The sequence below is a fragment of the Leishmania major genome, chromosome 35 (assembly GCF_000002725.2).
Source record: "Leishmania major strain Friedlin complete genome, chromosome 35".
Lineage (NCBI taxonomy): Eukaryota > Euglenozoa > Kinetoplastea > Trypanosomatida > Trypanosomatidae > Leishmania > Leishmania major.
The window spans coordinates 1,953,514-1,973,033 of NC_007284.2; the positions used below are offsets into that span (position 1 = coordinate 1,953,514).

The window sequence follows — 19,520 nt, forward strand, 5'->3', positions numbered from 1 at the left end:
CACGCTGCGATTCGCCCTCTGGAGGGCGGGGCGCAGAACGCTGAAGCGCTTCATGGTGCTCAGTGCCCACCCACCCCTCCAAAGCAGAATACACACCCCTCGCTGCGCGGCCAAGCTCGCTGCCCGTTTCCGGGAGGGATATGGTCCGTTGCACGCGCGTGCCCGGAGGAGGATCGCTGCCCCTCCGCCTTCGCGGCGTGGACCTCCCACCCGTGCGCGACACTGGCTGACACGTTGCAGGGGCCATCAAAGTAGCCAGGGCTCGGCTTGCCAGGCGTAGGGCGATGTGCTCGCACGGGTGGGGCCCGTCAGGGGGTCTGCTCTGCCCTTTCTGCGTGGCGCTGCTCGCACCGCGCGGCGGGACGGTGCCAGCGCCAACGGCAGGAGGGCCGTTGAGACCACCTTCGCGCCCAGAGCGGCCGCGGTCACGGTGGGTAAGCGAATGGGGCGCAGGCGGCCGGGGCCCGTCTCCTCCCGGCCCCGGCTCGGCGGCGAGGGCGGCGCGCTCTAGGCGGCCAGGATTGCGCAGTAGTGTCACAGAGGCAGGTGAGCCGCGGTGGTGCATGGGAATACGCGCTGGTGTCGGTTTATTTGCGTGTCGTACAAAGAAGCGTTCATTATCTGGTTTTGTTTTTCCGATACCGCCGTGGAAGGTCTAGTGGAAGCTTTGTAGGGGCGCGCGAATTCGAAGGATGCACGTTAGTCACACACAGGAAACAAACAAACAAAAAAAAAACAAAGAAAAACGTTAAGGCACCGGTGCGCCCCCCCCCCCCTTTTTCAGGCTGTTGTATTGGCGGGTTCAGGAACGCTTTATCGGTGTTCTGTTAAACCGACGCTGCGGTATATATAAAAAAAAGTACCTCGGTCGCTTGCGTTTTTCGTCTGCTCGCTGCCGCCCTCTAAGCTTCTTTTCAGGTTCCGATGGTGGCTGCATGTCTATAGAGGCACCTCGAGCCTCCGACGCAGTGAAGAGCCTCGCGATGCTGATCCGCGGTTTGCTTGAGAGGACACCGTTTCTTCTTCGCGTTGTCGAGGAGGACGGCAAGTCCTACTGGCCATGCGTGAGAATGAAAGGATGGGGCAGCGATAGGCAGAAAAGCGAAAAGGGTGTTGCTTACGACGGTCAAGACTACCTGAGGCACCTTGGCGGATGACGATATGTCGCTTGTTCTCCCACGGCGACACGCACAGACTCACTTAAGTGAGAGATGGGGTGTGCGTAGGAGAGCGGGGGGGGGCCGTGGCACACAAACCAACAATACGGAACAGCAAAGGAAAACACCTCGCTCCCGTCTACTGCCGACGTACGTTTGTGTGTGTGTACACCGACGAAGAAAAATATATGTGTATAATCCGAAAAAGGGTGGCGAATTCACCGAGACGCAACGAGAAGAAACAGCTAAAACTGTTGTGGTCAAGTGCCTTTTCTGCTTCGACCTCCCCTCCCTCTTCTTCCTCGTTTTCACCGGAGACATATGGCTACGTGTGTCCGCAGCAGAAAGAGGTCAACTGATCACTCGATGTGACGATCGATGCGGAGTTGCGTGATTACTTGTTCACGTGTGAATGCTTGTGTTTTTTTTTTTGGACGCTCCTTTCGCATTCTACTCCGCTGTTGCTAGTCTCCCTTTCTTGGCTTCGCGGCCTACTCGCATACTCTGGCTTCGTCTCGACTTTTTCCTTTTCCACTCTCTTCGAAGATTTCTCTTTTTGTGTTCTCGCCCCTCTTCGTTCGCGCGTGTGCTCTTCGCTGCTCTGTGATGGCAAGCGGGGTGAGGGAGAAGGAGTGATGTCAGCACCGCGGAACCCGTACACCCCCACACACCCAATGTCAGTCGTAAGCAGTTCGAAAATGCACACACAAAAAAGAAACGATCTCTTCATTTACAGCTCTTTCACATTGTTTCTTTTCCCTTTTTTACTCTCTCTCTCTACGTGCGTGTGCGTTGGTGGACAAAGATGCAGCCATCTTTTTTGCGTTTCGTTTATGCTATTGCTGCTCCCGTCACTTTCTCGCTCTCGCTCTCCCACTCCTCTTTCACCGATTGCACACCCAGACAACAGAGAAAGGGACGAGAATGAGTGAAGCAAGACGCTAAAACGAGATAGAACGCACTCTGCGCTAGCGTCGCCGATGCGCGCTCCCCCACTTTCTGTTTTACCCTCTATATCTCCAAGCGCTCTGCCACGTGTACTCGTAAGACGCCCCTTTTCGGATTCGACGTTACGCCGCTTTTTTTGTTTTCTAGCTGCGTAATCGTTCATTTTTTTTTTGGTTTTGCTTCTCTCGTTGTGATTGTCTTCTCTTCCTCCAACGAGCCCTCGTGGTTTTCCTCCGCATCGTCTCTCTTCTGCTTCATGGCGTCACTTGACGGCAGGTTTGCGATCATGCTCCTTTTTTGGACTCTGTCGGCTGACCCCTTCAGCCACCCCCCCCCTCCTCCTCCTCCTCCCTCCTTCTCTGACATATTCTGCTCTTTTATCTGTCAGGCACAGCGCCGAAACGAAACGGAAAAAGAGCAGTGAAAGCGACACACGAGTGTATCACTGCAGGCAGGTTTGACAGTGGCGCGCAGTGCTCTAGCACTCTTACGCGGCAATGAGGCGGTGGGACAGGGTCAAAAGAAGACGACATGCTGAGCTGCCGAGGGCAAGCGTGAGACGAGAGAAGCGAACCGATGTGTGTGTGTGTGTGTGTGTGTATGTACACCAGGTCACGCTGCGCAACTCTCATCTGCATCGCTCTTTTTGCTTGACCGCGTCTTCAATTGAAAAGAGGAAGTAAGAAAGCGAAGAGACGGCTGACAGGTCAATTTTCGATTTTCTCTTTGTTTATCTTACCTGGCCTCTTGTGGATCACTCTCCATTCCTCCCTCCGTGCATATGAACTCGTGCGGCAGTGTTTACGCGTATGTGTCCGAGTGTAGGTGTGTGCGCGCAGCTGCAGCTTGGGTTTGCGGTGTGTGTGTGTGTGTATGGGATGGGGGGTGGGGGTGTCCCTGCCCCAGGTGCTGTTTTCTGGGCAGCGAGCACCATTTCTGCACCTTCTTTTCGCTTGCTGTTCTTGTATGCGCAGTTGCACCTGCAGCAACGGGAGCCGAAGAAAAAAAGGAAAAACATAAAGAGAGAGAGAACGACAAGAACCAGAAGTGAACAAAAGACACACACACACACACACACACACGCACTTCCCTTTACGCGCTAGCTAACCCGCTCCTTCTCTCCTTTTTTTTTGTGCTGTTGCCTCTTCGGTTTTCCTGTTCCCCCCCCCTGCCGTTTTTTTTTTGTAATGTCTCTCTCTCTCTTTTCGATCTCGTTTGTGTTTACACGTTTAGCATTGGCCCGCACCTTTTACCGCCTCGAAGACAAAACGTATTTGGACCGTGCCTTGCACGTTTCCTGCGGCCTCTCCACAACAACCAAACCACTCACAACTCTGTACCGCCGACGCACGCGCGGAGTTCGAGAAACTGAAAGGCGCTCTGGCGAGCATACAAGGGGAGCCTACTCGACCCTAAGGACGTGTGAGGTGCAGCATGGAGGGTCACCTCGTGTGGCGCCATTGCTTTCATGCGGCCAGCGATCCGGCACGAGACTTGCACAACGGGCAGCGTATCAGTCCCATGCAGCCGTGTCGCGTTGCTACGGGGCAGTCTTGGCCTCAGCTTTGCCGGTTTCCATCTGTGGCTCTCTGCACTTTCTCTTCCTCCACCGTCACTCTTCTTTTTTGTTCTCGCTCTCTCCTTTTCCCACTCTGCGTTCATCGTTATTATTATTATTCACCCTTTCCCGAAACTTATGACTCACCTCTTCTTGCATCCTGCGACCCCATCCCTACACACCCACAGAAACCGACGCGGCTGTTACGTATTATGCGAACCATACCGGGATAGCATTGAGAGGCCCGAAATACAGATCGAATTCTCGCGTCCTTCCCAGTACGTGCCTACACCCATCTTCTTGTATTGTTTCCTGCGCGCTCTCTCTCTCTCTCTGCCTCTTACAATAATTGCCTTCTTTGTGTTTCTTCCAACTAGCTTCGCCGACGTCGTCACTCTCTCTGCCTTTTCGTTCACCAACATCCACAGAGCTCACGCTTCTACGGTGGTTTCAGCACTCCACACGGAGCGCGCCAAAGTACTATCTTCCTTCAGCTTGGTTTTCTTCGCTTCACCCGTCTCTCCTACTGTCTTACGCAACGCTGCTGCTGAGAGCTTGGGGAGGGGTAGAGCTTGCGAGGGAGCCACGTGGCAGGTGCCACAGAGACAAAAGATCGCACTCGCTGTTTTGCTTTCGGCCAATGCTGTTCTCTCTCTTTTCTCGCGCGCCTCTCTCTCTCTATCTCTTTTTTTTTCTTGTGCTGTTCCGTAGTGTTGGTGCCTCTTTCTGTTTCTTCCGTTTTCGTGTCCTCCACTTCTCCTCAGTGGTGTGCACAGTGGGGGACCCGCGATGCAGAAGTATCAAATCTTAGGCAAGAAGGGTGAGGGCACCTTCAGCGAGGTGCTTCGTGCGCAGGACATCAAGACACAGCAGTATGTAGCAATTAAGTGCATGAAGAAGGCCTTCAAGTCCAAAGAGCAGGTGAACCGGCTTCGTGAGATTCAAGCGGTACGGCGCCTGCAACCGCACCCGAACATTGTTGACCTGGTAGAGGTGCTCTTTGACCGTAGCACTGGCCGCCTCGCGCTTGTCTTGGAGTTGATGGATATGAGTCTCTACGAGCTCATCAAAGGGAGGAAGCAGTACCTGGGCGAGGAGAAGGTTCGATCATACATGTATCAGCTGTTGAAGGGGCTCGACCACGCTCACCGCATCGGTGTCTTCCACCGCGACATCAAGCCGGAGAACCTTCTCATCGACGCCGAGGGTCATCTCAAGATTGCCGACTTCGGCTCGTGCAAGGGCGTCTACTCGAAGTTGCCGCTCACGGAGTACATCTCCACGCGGTGGTACCGCGCCCCCGAGTGCCTGCTGACGGATGGTTACTACAACTACAAGATGGACTTGTGGAGCGCGGGGTGCGTCTTCTTCGAGATCATCGCCCTCTTCCCCCTTTTTCCTGGCAGCAACGAACTGGACCAGGTTCACCGCATTCACAATGTCTTGGGTACTCCACCAACCGAGATTCTCGAACGCTTGAAAAAGTTCGGCACGCATATGGACTACGACTTTCCCAAAAAGCAAGGCACCGGGCTCGGGAAGCTGCTGCCCCACGTCTCTGCGGAAGCCTTAGACTTGATGAAGAAGCTGCTCACGTATGACGAGGAGCAGCGCTGCACTGCGAAGGAGGCACTGCGGCACGCGTACTTTAGTAAGCTGCGCGAAGCTGACAAGAAGAGCCACCGCCTTAAGCACAGTGCCAGCATCAGCAGACCGACGACTGTCACGGATGATGCGCACGCCTCGATAGGTCTCGGCAGCAGCCCTCGCAAAACCACCAACGGGATGCCCTCGCTGAACAGCACGCTGACCGCAAGCCGCAAGCTACCGGTGATTGACGGGAAGTCGCCGACGAAGTCCTGCACGCTGGTCCCCAACCAGAGCACGCTGCACCAAGTTCACGGAGCGGCCGCAACATCCGCTTCGGGTGACGATCTAGTCGCGCGAAGCCTACCAAAGCTGATATAGCGGTGTCCACTGAAGGCACTGTCGTGTGCACGCTCGCCGTTTCTGGCGCACGTTTTTTTTTGGTGAGAGGGGTGCCCGGGTTTCTATGCCCATGTCTGCACTTCGCTTTGACGCCTTGCTTTCGTCCCTTCCCCTAACCCTGGCGCCCATGCGCCGTGAGCAGGCGCTGTCGCGCTTCCTCCACGTCGGCTTCCTCCTCATGTGCCGCAGTTCTCTTCGTTGCTGTACGTCACCAGTCCAATCATCGACAAGAGGTTGGGTGGCGGCCCACGTCTCGTGTATGTTTGTATCTCATCTGCCAGTACCATGTTGTGCTGAGAAAGCCGTTTTCCTGAATGAAAAGAGCTGGTGGACGGCCGCGAATGGCCCGAGAAAACTCGGCGCGGTGTCGCCGGGTGCGCGCGCGAGTGAGGCTAGCACAGATACACTCGTCTTTGGACCTTGAGGAAGGGGCGGGGACGGAGAAGAGGTGCGCTCAGGGGCAAGTGATCGTGGGAGTGCAGTTGTCCGCGCCTTGCACTTAGACTGTGTTTCGTTGGTCAGTGGTTGGTCTGCGCCTGATAGATTTCTGCTTTTTTGTTGTTTCTTTGGGACCGTGGCTGCCGTGCGGTGTCCTCCTCTCTTGGAATCTGTAGCGAAATGGAAGACGGCACTCGCGCGGAAACCGGCTGCGGCTGTGGCTAGATGGCGTCGTGGTTTTCAGTGTCTGATAGCGGAGGGGAGACGAAAAAAAACAAAGAGGGGCCGTCTGTTCTGCTGTGACTGCAGCGATGTTCGGCCCCTTGCTGAGACCCCCTTCGTTTTGCATGTGGGTGTTCCTTCTTACGGTCGCGTCTTCTCTCTCGCGCCCGTCGCTCAATGCACCGTATGCCTTTTTTCCCCGAGCGCCTCTCTGTTGTTGCCCTTCCCGATGTCGTCTCGCTGTCGCGCCGTGGGTGGCACATCTTTTTTCAACGATCTCTGCAGTTCGCTGCTTGCATCCTGTCGCCTTTATCCCCGTCCTGCCTCCTCCTCTGCTGACGTTTCGGTTAGGCGAGTGCGTGCATGCTCAAAGCCTTGTGCACAGCAAGGAGTGAAAAGAGCAGGTGGGTGGGGCAACGGCACCGGTGGCGATGGCAATGGACAGAATTAGCCAGTCCCTTCGTCTCGCTTTTTTCGTGTGCTGTTCCGTCACCACTACGTTTTTCTACGTCTCTTCTTCCTCTGCATCAATCTTCTTTCGCCAAATTTATGCCTTCGTCGTCCACACCTTCAGAGACAAAGTGAGAGCGAGAAGGCCCCCTCCCCCTCCAACAACAACAGCCAAAAATATGTTGTGTGCATTACGTCTGTTTTAATACTTCGGCTGCTTTTTTTTTCGCTTCGGTTCTGCGCTATTCCGTTCTTCCCGCTCTCCGTGAGAGGCGAGAAAACCATCGAAGTGCCTTGTTTACGGATACCGTTGCGCATGTATGTGTACGTGTATGTTTGAGCAGACACTTCGCACCTGTATTGGATCATCAGCTTCCTTTTGTTGTTGATAGTGTTGTGCCTTTTTTTTGTCATTCTTTTTTTTCGGTCCTGTGGGATCTTCATCTTTTTCTTCCGCCCTCCCCCCCCCTCTCCCATTTTATTTTGGGTGTCTTCTGAGCTTTCCTCACACGCGACGGTTTGCTTCGCTCAGTTGAATTCCTATTTCACGTGCATATTCGTATCTATATATCTTTCTCTCTCTCTCTATATATATATATATCTGGAGCTGCCCCTTTTGTCTGCGTGTGCTTCCCCGTTTCCTTCTCCCCTCATCTCCCTCTCTTTTTCCCTTCTTCTTGCCCTTGCGTGTTCTTTTTCACATGTGTGCTTCCGGCCCGTTGTTGGTTTCGCTTGTCTGTGTCCTCTTTCTGCTCTCTCTTGATGACGGCGGCGCAAACCTCACGGTGCTCGGTATCACAGGGCCCTGTACACCTCCCCTCCCCACTGTGTGTGTGTGGGGGGGAGGAGGTCAAGTGGCACCTCACCCCTGTCCCCTGCCAATGCCAGCACCCCACTTCTTCTGGTGCGGACAGGGTCAAGCACCCACGACGTAGCGGCGGTCGGAGCGATGTCCGACTGCTGACGTCGGCGGCGCGGTCCTGGATGGCGTTGTGCTGGGGCGGCCTGCGACTGCGCACACGTCTGCGCCATCCATATGATTGGGCAGCGTGTCAGAGCGACCCGGGCGCATCTCTCACCCGGCCCTCGCGCACTGCCTGCCGGCGCGGGGAGGCTGAGCCATGTCCCGAGGAGGGATGCACCAGGGGTGGCGACCGGCGTGGTGGGAGCGGCTGTGAGGCGGGACCTGGAGGGGGTGGGGGCAAAGAGAAGGGGAAAGAGAAGGGGAAAGAGAGAGGTTGGTAGGGCACGAGGCAGGGGCGGGGGGAGGGGCGTGCTCTCAGATGGCTGAGTGAGCGCACTGCTGCAACGCGTGTGTCCACGACTGCTTCGCACCACGCTGGTGTGGCCTGTGCGCCTGCGGGGCTCGAGTGGCGTTTGATCTCCTGCGCTGTGGCGGAGAAGGGATACGGAGGAAGGCTAAAAACAAAGGTTCTTCGGGTTTCAAGCGTGTGTGTTCGTGTATCGCTTGCTCCATCGCGCGCTATCGTTTTCTGATTGCTTGTAGGGGGCTTTCTGTATTCATCAGCTGGTTTAACAGCTGTGCTTCTCTGCTTCTGCGCACCCCGTTTGCCTCTCATTTTGTTTGTTTTTTTCTCTCGATAGACGTGTTTTTTTCTCTATGTGGGTTTGTCTTCCATTGCTGTGCATGCGCACGTGAGCAGCGGAGGTGCGCGCCGATCTCGACCGTAAACGAAAAGGAATGACAAGAAGTAAAGAAGCGGACACGGGCAAAGTGAAAGGGCTCTCTTTCTTTCCGAGTCTATGCTCACGGAGTGAGGAAGGAGAATAGACTGCTCTCCTCCGCGGCATTCGCGGGTACAAGTGGGACACGCGCACATCCATGTTGGCCGGAACCTTCAGCGGGTCAGCCGTCGTTCAATCCCAGCCCACTGCGTTGCCGACGCGAACACAGGTGCGGTGTTTCCACACGCTATGGTCGCATTTCTCACCCACTCTTCACTGAGCCCTACTTCCCCTTTCGCCTTTCAATGGGATCGCCGCACGACATTCAACGCGGCACAGTGCGTGTGTGTGTGTGTTTTCGGTGCTGTGTTCTCTTCTCTCCCTTCGACGCGCCATCCTGCCACCGGTTTCGGTGTGTAAACTGTGCTCAGCGATCACGGTGCTGGAAGGATGCACTGCGGCCCGCGTGGAATCTTGCAAGGTAGCGCAGGGGCCTTGACACCTATAGTGTACGCTCCGCTCACCTCAAAGCGGTGTGTCTCGATCGGTGGGCGCGCCAGTCCTCTCGGCTTCTCCACGCCGCCGGACAAGCATCCTCGCATCAAGCAGGTAGGTACCGGCGTCATTGCACAGCACGTTCCTGGCACCACGAAGCTCCGCTACACGAATCGAAAAGGGCGCACCTTCACCTTTTCGATTCCGGTGGCGCAACTCACCCATCCTCCTGTGGTGCGGCGGGGTGCGGCGACGGATGGGTGGCATGAAATCGACACGAGCTTCAGTGATGTTGGCGATCTCGACGATGATATGCCAAGCGAAGTAGACGAATGCCTTGCGGCCGCCTCTGTTGCCGGCGATGAGGACCTTGTGGAGTTGAATCAAGAGCAGCTACGGGCATTGCAGCAGGCGTTTGTGCGACTGTGCAAAGACTATGTGCTCATGGACACCAGCGGCATGAAGACGTCGATGATGTACAGCGAGCTGAACAACGGTCCTGACTACGAGCTCTTCGATCGAAAGACGCGCCGTCGCCGACACTGGCTCGCTATACGGCATCGCTACGAGGACGTCAAGGAACTGTTGTGGCCCTCGGACGCTGCAGCGGATGATGGCGACGCGTCAGCTGCATCCGTCGAGGACAGCGAGCGTCAACAGCAATGTTCGCTGGCAGACGAGTCGCTGCCGGTGTTGCCGATTGCGGACATGATGGAGGCGCTCACATGGTTGGAGGCGGCTTCGACGTTTGGGGCTCGGAAGCACCGGCCCTTCGACACCTCTGACGCTTCTGACTTTACGCCGTTGGACTTGTCGAGGGAGGTGCGCATCGTCGCCTCGTGTGTCCGCGCTGCAGGGCTGTCCAGCCTCCTCCACAACATTGCACATGGGGCGGCAGGTGAGCCACCCGGAGATGCGGCGGACGCCGTGGCTCATCGCTTCATATCGCTTGGTGCGTTGTGCGCGAACCACGGTGTGCCCTTGTCGGTCGCCTTCGCTCCATCCGTGTCTACCTGCTGCGATGCGGCGGCCTCGTCCGCCACCGCTGCCGCCGCCTCCGTGCAGGCATGGCTCTCCTCGATTCCTGTCCTGTCTCGCGTGAAAGACGCGGTTCGGGTGATCGGAGTCATGCAGATCTGCCCAGAAGGCAAAGGTGATAGTGCAGCTTCTGAGCTGTTGCGCTTCAGCGACGCCGATGGCGCCGTCGTGCGGGAAGTGCTGCTCGACGCGTTGTGCCGCGTCGTGCCCGCCTCTCTCTTCTCCGACGCTGCGGCCCTCGAGAACGTCGATGAAGCAGAACTGTGCGTCTTGCTGCGGTACGCGACTGAGATACAGGAGCAGAATGCCGCTTTCTTTCAAGTGATGGGCGGCAGCGAAGTGATGTCCAGGCCGGAGCGTGCGGCGACGACTGAGGGTCGACGCGTGCTGCAGCACTTCACGCGACTGGTGCTTGCACGATGCCGCCACCTTTTGCACCATCACGATGGCCCTCCACCCACCCTCTTAAGCGGCGACGCGGAGAACATTCCCTTCGTGGACTTGCAGTTGTATGCCGATCACAACCACCCGGAGGTGCGCGTGCATCAAAAGATCGGCCGCGCGAACGCGCAGGGACTTCGGTACGCGGGCCTGCAGTCCACGGCATCCACGACAATGGCAGAGCTCCTGAGTCGGCTGGAAAGCGCCAACCAGCGAATGGCAGCTGGCGCGCGGGGTCTGCGGTGCGACCTCCTCAGGCACGTCGCCCAGAAGGCAGCCCTCGGCAAAAGCAAGTTAACGCTCGAGGATGTGACACGTGCGTTGCCGTTGCTGGCAGCGCAAATGGGCAAGACATCGGAACAGCAGGTTAAGTCCACCTACGAGCGCCTGCTGACGGCGATGTCGACCACAATAGCTGTCGCGCTGCAGCAGCCGCAGAAGCCCGCGTGCATTCTCGCCCTCCTCGAGGGTCTCGCCGGCTGTCACTACACGCCGAGCTCCTACAAACTTCTGGAAATGGTAATGCTTCGGATGATGATGCGCGGTGCCTTCACGCTTAGCGACGCCGGTCGCTGCCTCATCGCCATGCTGCAAGTGGTTGGCCCACAGAAAGTTTCCCAGTCGGTGAAGCAAGCCATCGCCATGCGCGTGGTAGCTGCGGTGGATGCGAGGTCAGACAGCACTGCGGCGGATGTGCTAGCGGTACTTCGGGCGCTGCGCTACAGCTGTTATTCGTCGTTTGCCTCTCTCGTGTGCCTCGTGTCGAAGTCGCCGCTCATGGGGAACACAGCGAACTGGCAGCCGTCGGAGCACGTGCGCTATGCTGTGCTGCTGGCCGCCGCCGCCGCGGCGCTCGAGACGGAGGCGAACTCTGAGCTTGGTATTGCCGTGTCCACCACCGCGCGGGAGCGGCTTCTGCTTGGCCTCTCTCCGACGCACCCGCCTTCTGCAGTACCGCCACATTCGCCAGCGTGTGTCGGGGAAGACGCATATCAGGAGTGTGTCACTGCGTGCGCTGCGCTAGATGTAAGCCCTGTACCACCGGCTCTGACGGCGTGGGCGCACGCAGACATTGACGCGCGCCCTGTGCATTCCTTGTGCACTCCGGCGCTGGCAGTGAGCACGATGGAGGCTCTCGAGGCTATGAGCCTCGCCCCATCCCGGTGGTACACCGCATACGTCAACTACTTGACTGACACCCTGGAGCAGATGCAGCGACGGCCACTGCTCGAAGACGACGCGGAGACGGCGGTCAGGTGCTTGTTCCTCCAACGGGCGCCCGGGGCCGTGACCAGGCTTGCTTCAGTGCTCCTGGAGCACGAAGTGGATCGTCTTGACCAAACGCTCACCCGCGGTGCTGTAGTCCGCGACGACGCTCGTGCGCCGCCCGTGTGCACCTTTCAGCAGAGGTCACTCGAGCGGCAAACATCAGAAGGTGAGACGGAGACCCGTCTTCTACGATACTGCGCAGCGCTGCAGCACGCTTCCAGGGAAATGCTGAGCACCAGGTCCGCAGAGGTATAGCACATGGCATCCGTAGCCTTTGCGAGCTCTGCTGTGCCCGGTCCATGCCCTTGCCGTTGCACTCCCTATGCCGCTGATCACCTGTCCTCTCTCCGCAGCGCTGGGTTGTTGTCCCGAGTTGCACCCCCTCCCTCCTCCACATCATCACAGCTTGTGTCTCCTAAGGCAACTGCAAAAGTGGACGACAACCCCGTTCCAAGCTGAGCAGCACATGGAACACAACGACTAACCGTGGCAAGCAGGCGGCGAGGCACAACCCCTCCGCGATGCCGCCATCACGCAAGCGCGCGGCACGCGTGCTGACCTGTGGCACGTTTCTGTCATTGCTGTTGCATCTCGCCCACCGTGATGGTTGCCGCCGCTGCCGCCGTCGTCGCGTGAGTGATTCACCGCCAGCGCAAAGGCTGAGCGCATGAGTGACAACTGTTCCCTCCCCTCCCCTCTACGTCTCCCATCCCTGCGGATCCCATATGATGCGTCTGTATGCGCCACCGGCGTTGCTGTATCGTCGCTTTCTTTTCGTTCTGCAATCTGCACCCCGTGCATCCCTTCCTCCCTGTGAAGTGAAGTTAGCTCTCTTCCTCGTTTCGCGCTGTACCGCAGCCTCACTGCTGCGGTAACGGCGCCACTGCCATCATCTCCACCGGCTCTCAAGCCCCTCCTTTTCCTTTTTTCGAACACGATGTTGCGCTGCGAGATTGAAATGACCAATGCGGTAGAGTCTGACGTGTCCTCTGCGCTTCGACACAGCAGCAATCGCAGCTCGAACAGCACGCGGGCCACACTGCCTCGCGGTGCTGCCGCTCCAGGAAGGGGCAGCAGCGACAAGGCAGTCGGGATGTTGTTCTTCTCGCGGGCACGGCAGCAACTGCACAAGTCAAAGGGTAGCAATACCGTTGCCTCCTCGTATGGTGTCGCGGCGCAGGCGGTGCTTCAGGACACCAGACAAGATACAGACGCGGACCGCAAGATTGTCGGGTTTGAGCTGGATGCACCTGCTGCGATGCACGCAATGATGGCGACCACGCGGAAACAGAGCTGCAACCGACCTCTTCGGCCAGGATCAACTGAGCGCATTACCGTATCTCGGATCTCGCCACGTTCTGTGGCTCTCGAACACCGCAGCAGGGACAGCACTGTCACAGGAAACGACTACTTGACTCGTTTACAAAGCGCGCTAAACGCGTGTGACACATCGCAGTCGCTGCCGAGCCCCGAGCCGCAAGTTAGCTGGCAACATCGACGGCCCGCTTCCATGACGGCGGCAGCGCTACCCTGCCCGCGTCGACCGGAGGGCAGGGGCAGCGGCGGCCGCTGGCAATCTGTGAGAAGTACTACACCCTCGCTGGGCGTCACCACGCTAGTGAAGGAATGGGTAAAAGCGGTGGAAAAGAAGGCGACGGCGGCGGTACTGACGAAAGGGTCGACAGAGGTGTGCATGGAGAAGTCGCTCCTCACCATGCCCGCCTTCTGCATGCCGCCGAGCCGTGCTGGCCAGCTGTCGACGGACTCGTGCGTAGCGCGGCTTCTTCAGAGCAAATTCAGACCCGTCTCCGCTTCCTGGATGCCTGACGAACCCTGCGCTGCATCAGCGGGTAGGGACGTCGCAGAAGAGGCGGCGGCGCAGCCGCCGTGGCGGCACCGTCTGCTTGCCGAACCGATTCAGAGCTATCGCTTGCTGAAGGATGCAGTGGTCTCTCCTGTCAAGCCGACACCTTCCTCGCTGGTCCCGGTCCTAGGCTCTGCGCGTATTCGCCGTGATAACTTGGAGCGGCTGCGCCACAGCTTCGAGCATCAGCGCCTCAAGCTGCAGGGTGAACTGGAGGACAAGTTAGAGTGGCGCAATCGATGCCGCTCCGCTTTGCTGCGGCACAATAGTGCAGAAGACAGAGCCGCTGTCGTGCCCGCCCACTCCCCCTCAACAGCGCCGTCGACGCCGCAAGGTGCCGGAGAGAGGGCGATGCGCACACCGCTGCTTGCGGAGGTATTCGGAGGCCCCTCTGGATCCGCCGCGCGATTGCATCAGCTTGTCGAGTCCCCCCACCTGTATTCGTTGATGCTCGGTAGTATCTGGTCTCATGAGGCGGCTCGACAGGCGGTGCAGCAGGAGAAGAGTCGCCTCGTTGCGCTGCTCCAGTCCTTTGTGGTGACGTGCAGCGCCGCCGTGCTGACCCTTGCTGCCATGGAGAAACTGCGCTCTGAGACAATTCGACTCGTGTGGCACCCGGAGGAGAATTCGGGTAGCCACCACGCCGCTCTCCTACATCGCGAGCAGTTTTTGAAGTTCCTGTGGGGACGCTATGAAGCGCATACAAGTGGGCTGCTTGGGGCTGTGGACACAGTGCGTCCCATTGACATTATCGATGCGCTACCATCACAGGCGGAGGCATCTTTCGCCAGGTACGCCTACGAAGTCCTCCCTACTGCTGCCGAGTAGCAACTTTGACGTGTTGACCTGCGACGGTGCGCATGACCGCAGTTGTTTTGAAGGGAACGCGACTTTTGGTGCACTCGTGTGCTCCACATGCGTCTTGCTCCCCCACCCACAGCCCCCCTCTCGCGCGCGCGGTTTTCACTAGTCCCTATCCCGTTTACTTTGCGCCTGCTCCTTTTTCCTCGCTTCCTGAAATGTTCTGTCTTTCCTTTTTTTTTGTTTTGTAGATGACTTCTTTTTTTTTGTTTGTTTGTTTGTTTCTGTCACTCCGCTGACCTCCTAGCATGAAAGCGTCAGCGCGCGCGGCATGGCATACTACTTCCTGCCCTCGCACCCCCGTCTGTGATGAGCGTGATGGCTCTCTCTCTGTCTCTCTCTCCCTCTCTTTGTATCTGTTGTTTGTTTCACCCCATCTATCTTGACGCCACCCCAGTGCGGCTTTCCCACCTTACTCTCCCGATACACAGACACGCAGCAGCGGCCACCGCTTTCGTTTTCTTGTTTGCCTCCACTTTCATGTCGTTTCCTTTTCTCTCTCTCTCTCTTCGTTTTCAGCTGCCTCTATAAACTGTGCATGGCTTCCAGCGCGATTGGTGTGAGGCCACAGCCGCGCTATTCAGTCGCCGAATCGCAGAGGCGTCCGAGTCACGGCCTGCAACCGCACCTGCATATATGTTCTCGTTCTTGTTTGCTTTTTTCTCTACGCCTTGTGTTCACTCCACGTTTTTCGCGGAAAAGATAGGCGACGCGCTGGGTGAGAATGCCCGGCGGCACACAAGACCAACACGCAGGCGAAGGCAACAAAAAACACACGCCCACACACCTACGCACATAGAGGAGAACCCCGGAAGCAGAAGGGCGTGTGTGCTGGAACTACACAGATGTTGTGTGCGCCGCATTCACGCAGTGAAAGAAATGAAAGAGTTAATGAGGCCCCTATCGCACCCGCCCTCGTTTCCGCTTGCGCATGGTGCTGCATGCCCCCCCTCCTCCGCATGATTTGACGTGTCTTCGGTCTTCGCCTTCAGTCTGGCATTGCCCATTATCTCGCCCTTCCCCTTTTCTTTTACTGTTTGCCCTTTTCTCGCACGCGCGTACGCCACACATGTATGTGCTTGATGCCAACCCGATGCGCGTCTTCGACTCATGTGCACCCGCATATGCGGTTTGGTATACGACTGCGGCGCCGCCGTTCTTTCCCCGCACTGTTCCCCTCGCGTCCACACAGGAGCCGTCAGCGCGACAGCATTTGGCCCTCCCACGTCGCTCGCTCATTTCTTTTATTTCTGATTTCACGCGTCAACACGCCATTCTTTCTATCACGAAAAGAAAACAACAACAACAACACTCCCCACCCACTCACCGCCACACAAGCACACACACGCACACGCTTTCGCCGCTCACACACAACGTGAAAGAAAACGAAAGCAGCGCTGTCGCTTCGTGTTCTTTCTTTTCCGTTTTCATTTCATTCTCTTTATTTCACTCAAATGGCTGCTGCTGTCCAGGAAGCTGCTGCCCCGGTGGCGCATCAGCCGCAGATGGACAAGCCGATGCAGATCGCTTCCATCTACGTTGGCGACCTTGACGCCACCATCAACGAGCCGCAGCTGGTGGAGCTCTTCAAGCCGTTCGGCACCATCCTGAACGTGCGTGTTTGCCGCGACATCATCACGCAGCGCTCGCTGGGCTATGGCTACGTCAACTTCGACAACCACGACAGCGCGGAGAAGGCGATCGAGTCCATGAACTTCAAGCGTGTCGGTGACAAATGCGTACGCCTTATGTGGCAGCAGCGCGACCCCGCCCTCCGCTACAGCGGCAACGGCAACGTTTTCGTGAAGAACCTGGAGAAGGATGTGGACAGCAAGAGCCTGCACGACATCTTCACCAAGTTCGGCTCGATTCTCTCCTGCAAGGTAATGCAGGACGAGGAGGGCAAGAGCCGCGGCTACGGCTTCGTTCACTTCAAAGACGAGACGTCCGCCAAGGACGCTATTGTGAAGATGAACGGCGCTGCCGATCACGCCTCAGAGGACAAGAAGGCGCTCTACGTGGCCAACTTCATTCGCCGCAATGCACGCCTTGCCGCGCTCGTGGCCAACTTCACGAACGTGTATATCAAGCAGGTGCTGCCGACCGTGAACAAGGACGTCATCGAGAAGTTCTTCGCAAAGTTTGGCGGCATCACGTCCGCTGCAGCCTGCAAGGACAAGAGCGGCCGCGTGTTCGCCTTCTGCAACTTCGAAAAGCACGACGACGCCGTCAAGGCGGTTGAAGCGATGCACGACCATCACATCGACGGCATCACGGCACCTGGTGAGAAGCTGTACGTACAGCGCGCCCAGCCGCGCAGCGAGCGCCTCATTGCCCTTCGACAGAAGTACATGCAGCACCAAGCCCTTGGTAACAACCTGTACGTGCGCAACTTCGACCCTGAGTTCACGGGCGCGGACCTGCTCGAGCTCTTCAAGGAGTATGGCGAGGTCAAGAGCTGCCGTGTGATGGTGAGCGAGAGTGGGGTGAGCCGCGGCTTCGGTTTCGTGAGTTTTTCGAACGCCGACGAGGCCAACGCCGCTCTGCGCGAGATGAATGGTCGCATGCTGAACGGCAAGCCCCTCATCGTGAACATTGCCCAACGCCGCGATCAGCGCTACACAATGCTGCGCCTGCAGTTCCAGCAGCGCCTGCAGATGATGATGCGTCAGATGCACCAGCCGATGCCGTTTGTCGGCAGCCAGGGCCGTCCGATGCGTGGCCGCGGTGGTCGCCAGCAGCTGGGTGGTCGCGCGCAGGGCCATCCGATGCCGATGCCATCACCACAGCAGCCGCAGGCGCCGGCGCAGCCACAGGGTTTCGCCACGCCGTCGGCAGTCGGTTTCGTGCAAGCGACGCCGAAGCACTCCCCTGGCGATGTCCCCGAGACGCCGCCGCTGCCGCCGATCACACCACAGGAACTCGAAAGCATGTCGCCCCAGGAGCAGCGCGCCGCCTTGGGTGACCGTCTCTTCCTAAAGGTGTACGAGATTGCGCCAGAGCTGGCGCCGAAGATCACGGGTATGTTCCTCGAGATGAAACCCAAGGAGGCGTACGAGTTGCTCAACGACCAGAAGCGACTCGAGGAGCGCGTGACAGAGGCGCTATGCGTGCTCAAGGCGCATCAGACGGCGTAAGCGAGAAGCCAGCAGGCGCCGTTGTGTCAAGCCTGAGCAGAGGAAAAGCTTGCGCTCTCGCATGCCGCGCCTCACCTCAGCAGTTCTCAGACTATGGACCCCTTCTCTTCTTTTCCGCCATCTTATCCCTCTCACGAGTCTGTTCGCTATCAGGCCGTGAGAGAGAGGGGCTAGGTGGGCGGCTTTGTGTGTCTGTCTATGTATGCGTGAAGGTTGACGTTGTGCTCGTGTTGTTGATGCTGATCAGGAGAGGGAGCGGAAGGCCTCACGGATGACTAGGATTGCATTTTTTTTTGTTGCTCACACAATTCTGAAGTGCTGTAGGCCACCTTCCGCTCCTTTGGTTTCTCTCATGATGTTGGTGGCCCCCCTACCACACTCCCACCACCACCCACGATCCAGTTCCGTTTACGGATGAAGGATGCGTGATTAAGTCAGATAAGAGGCGCGTAAGTCATGGCGCTGTGCTTCCTCTCCCTCTCCATCTTTTCCTTTTCGTTTCGTGCCCATCATTTTTCCTTCTCGCGGTCATGTCTGTCTCCAGCCCCCTGTTTTCGTCAAGGTGACCCTTCCCTTCCACAGCCTGCCTTTTGTAGGTGTGCATGGGCTGTGTGGTGAGAGCAGCAGTGATGCACAGAAGAAAAAAGGAGGAAGCAAATTCGTGTAAGGGTGACGGAGGGCGAGGAGAGCGTTGGCGGGTACGATAACGAGATGCTCCTAAAACTGCGGCTGATGAGCACGTGGACAAGCCGAAGGAACACAAGAAAGCAAAAAAAAAGGAAGTCACCGAAAACAAAGAGAAAAATTTTACAAAACGAAGAAGGTTGTGAAAGGAGGTAAAGCGGCAGAGGACGATCAAGCACGAGGCCGAGCGAGCGTTGGAAACAGCGTAGCGTCTGTCGTGTATGTCACGTGTGGTGTGCACGGGCTTTCGTTTTGTTTTGTTTGTGACCCTGCCTTGTCGTTTGGCCCTTCGCTCTTCCTCTTCGTTTTTTGTTCGTTCAGTCGACAGTTTCGTTCTTCTGTTTTTTTTTTCGCCTTTTGTTTCAATGCGTGCGTGCGCCTTCCTTTTGTTTTCTCGGCCTGTTCTCTCCCTCTGTGTTCTCCCTCTCTCCTTTCTGCGCTGTCCTCCGCCTTCGCGGGTGCCCCTCTCATTTGTTCCATTTTTTTTTTGTACGTTCCTCCCTAATCGTTTCTGATAAGCCTACTTAACGCACGAACAAGAAAACGGTCACGATACCAACCCCATAAGCGGATAAATGGAAGCGAAGACGGCGCAGGGCAGCCCCATTCCTTTCGCTGCCGGAGAAACAAAGGTGTGTGTGTGTGGGGGGGGGCGGCGGTGACATTCGCTCCTGCTCGAGGCGCGCACGGATCGCGAGCCAAACGGGTGTGCCTGCTTCTCGCATGCGGTTGCGACTGCTGCTCTGGCATGCAAGGGTTACTCGCCCAAGGTGCCTGCCCGGGGTGCTCGTCAGAGCTCCTCCGTCTGCTGTGCTTGTGCGAACGAGTGGGGCGGCCTGCTGTGAAGCGGCGTGCGCCGCCTCCCCCGACTCGCAATAGCGCACCTCTTTTTGACCTCTCTCGCCGTCACGAGGGACGTATCCATCTGCCTTCCTCCACCACCGACTCTTCTTCTCCACGGTTCTCGCACGCTTCGTGTGGGAGCCCTTTCACGCACCCCAAAACCCCATCACATGTTGTCTCTCTCTCTCTCTCTTATATTTTTCCCGTCGCGCTGCTTCTTTTCCACAGCCGTAGCGAGGAGGAAAGGCAACCAGATCAAGGTTCATATACAAGTATAGAAGCAAAAGTGAGGCAGCTGCTGCACGTGTCTAGTCCCTCGTCGAGCAGTGAGCAAGTTTTTTTTTCCAGCTTTCACAGACTTACCTGCAATCCTCTCTCTCTTTGGCTCACTTGAACTCACGAAGTACAGGAGTCACACACATCTCATTTGGCGGCCGACT

The 19,520-nt window shown here is 57.3% G+C and overlaps 4 protein-coding genes across 4 annotated transcripts; all 4 read left to right on the forward strand.

Annotated features, from left to right (window-relative positions):
• Positions 1 to 4,452: 4,452 nt before the first annotated feature.
• LMJF_35_5010 (putative protein kinase) lies at positions 4,453 to 5,631 on the forward strand (the record flags this gene model as incomplete). The annotated part of the gene is made up of 1 exon (XM_003722846.1): positions 4,453 to 5,631. One exon carries the CDS (start codon positions 4,453 to 4,455, stop codon positions 5,629 to 5,631), a length of 1,179 nt encoding a protein of 392 aa, XP_003722894.1.
• A 3,624-nt stretch (positions 5,632 to 9,255) lies between these two features.
• LMJF_35_5020 (conserved hypothetical protein) lies at positions 9,256 to 11,946 on the forward strand (the record flags this gene model as incomplete). Its single annotated transcript, XM_003722847.1, has 1 exon — positions 9,256 to 11,946. The coding sequence occupies one exon, from the start codon at positions 9,256 to 9,258 to the stop codon at positions 11,944 to 11,946; it is 2,691 nt and encodes an 896-aa protein (XP_003722895.1).
• Positions 11,947 to 12,784: 838 nt separating this feature from the next.
• Positions 12,785 to 14,383, forward strand: LMJF_35_5030 (conserved hypothetical protein; the record flags this gene model as incomplete). Its single annotated transcript, XM_003722848.1, has 1 exon — positions 12,785 to 14,383. The coding sequence occupies one exon, from the start codon at positions 12,785 to 12,787 to the stop codon at positions 14,381 to 14,383; it is 1,599 nt and encodes a 532-aa protein (XP_003722896.1).
• Positions 14,384 to 15,870: 1,487 nt separating this feature from the next.
• Positions 15,871 to 17,553, forward strand: PABP1 (polyadenylate-binding protein 1; the record flags this gene model as incomplete). Its single annotated transcript, XM_003722849.1, has 1 exon — positions 15,871 to 17,553. The coding sequence occupies one exon, from the start codon at positions 15,871 to 15,873 to the stop codon at positions 17,551 to 17,553; it is 1,683 nt and encodes a 560-aa protein (XP_003722897.1).
• Between the last annotated feature and the right edge of the window lie 1,967 nt (positions 17,554 to 19,520).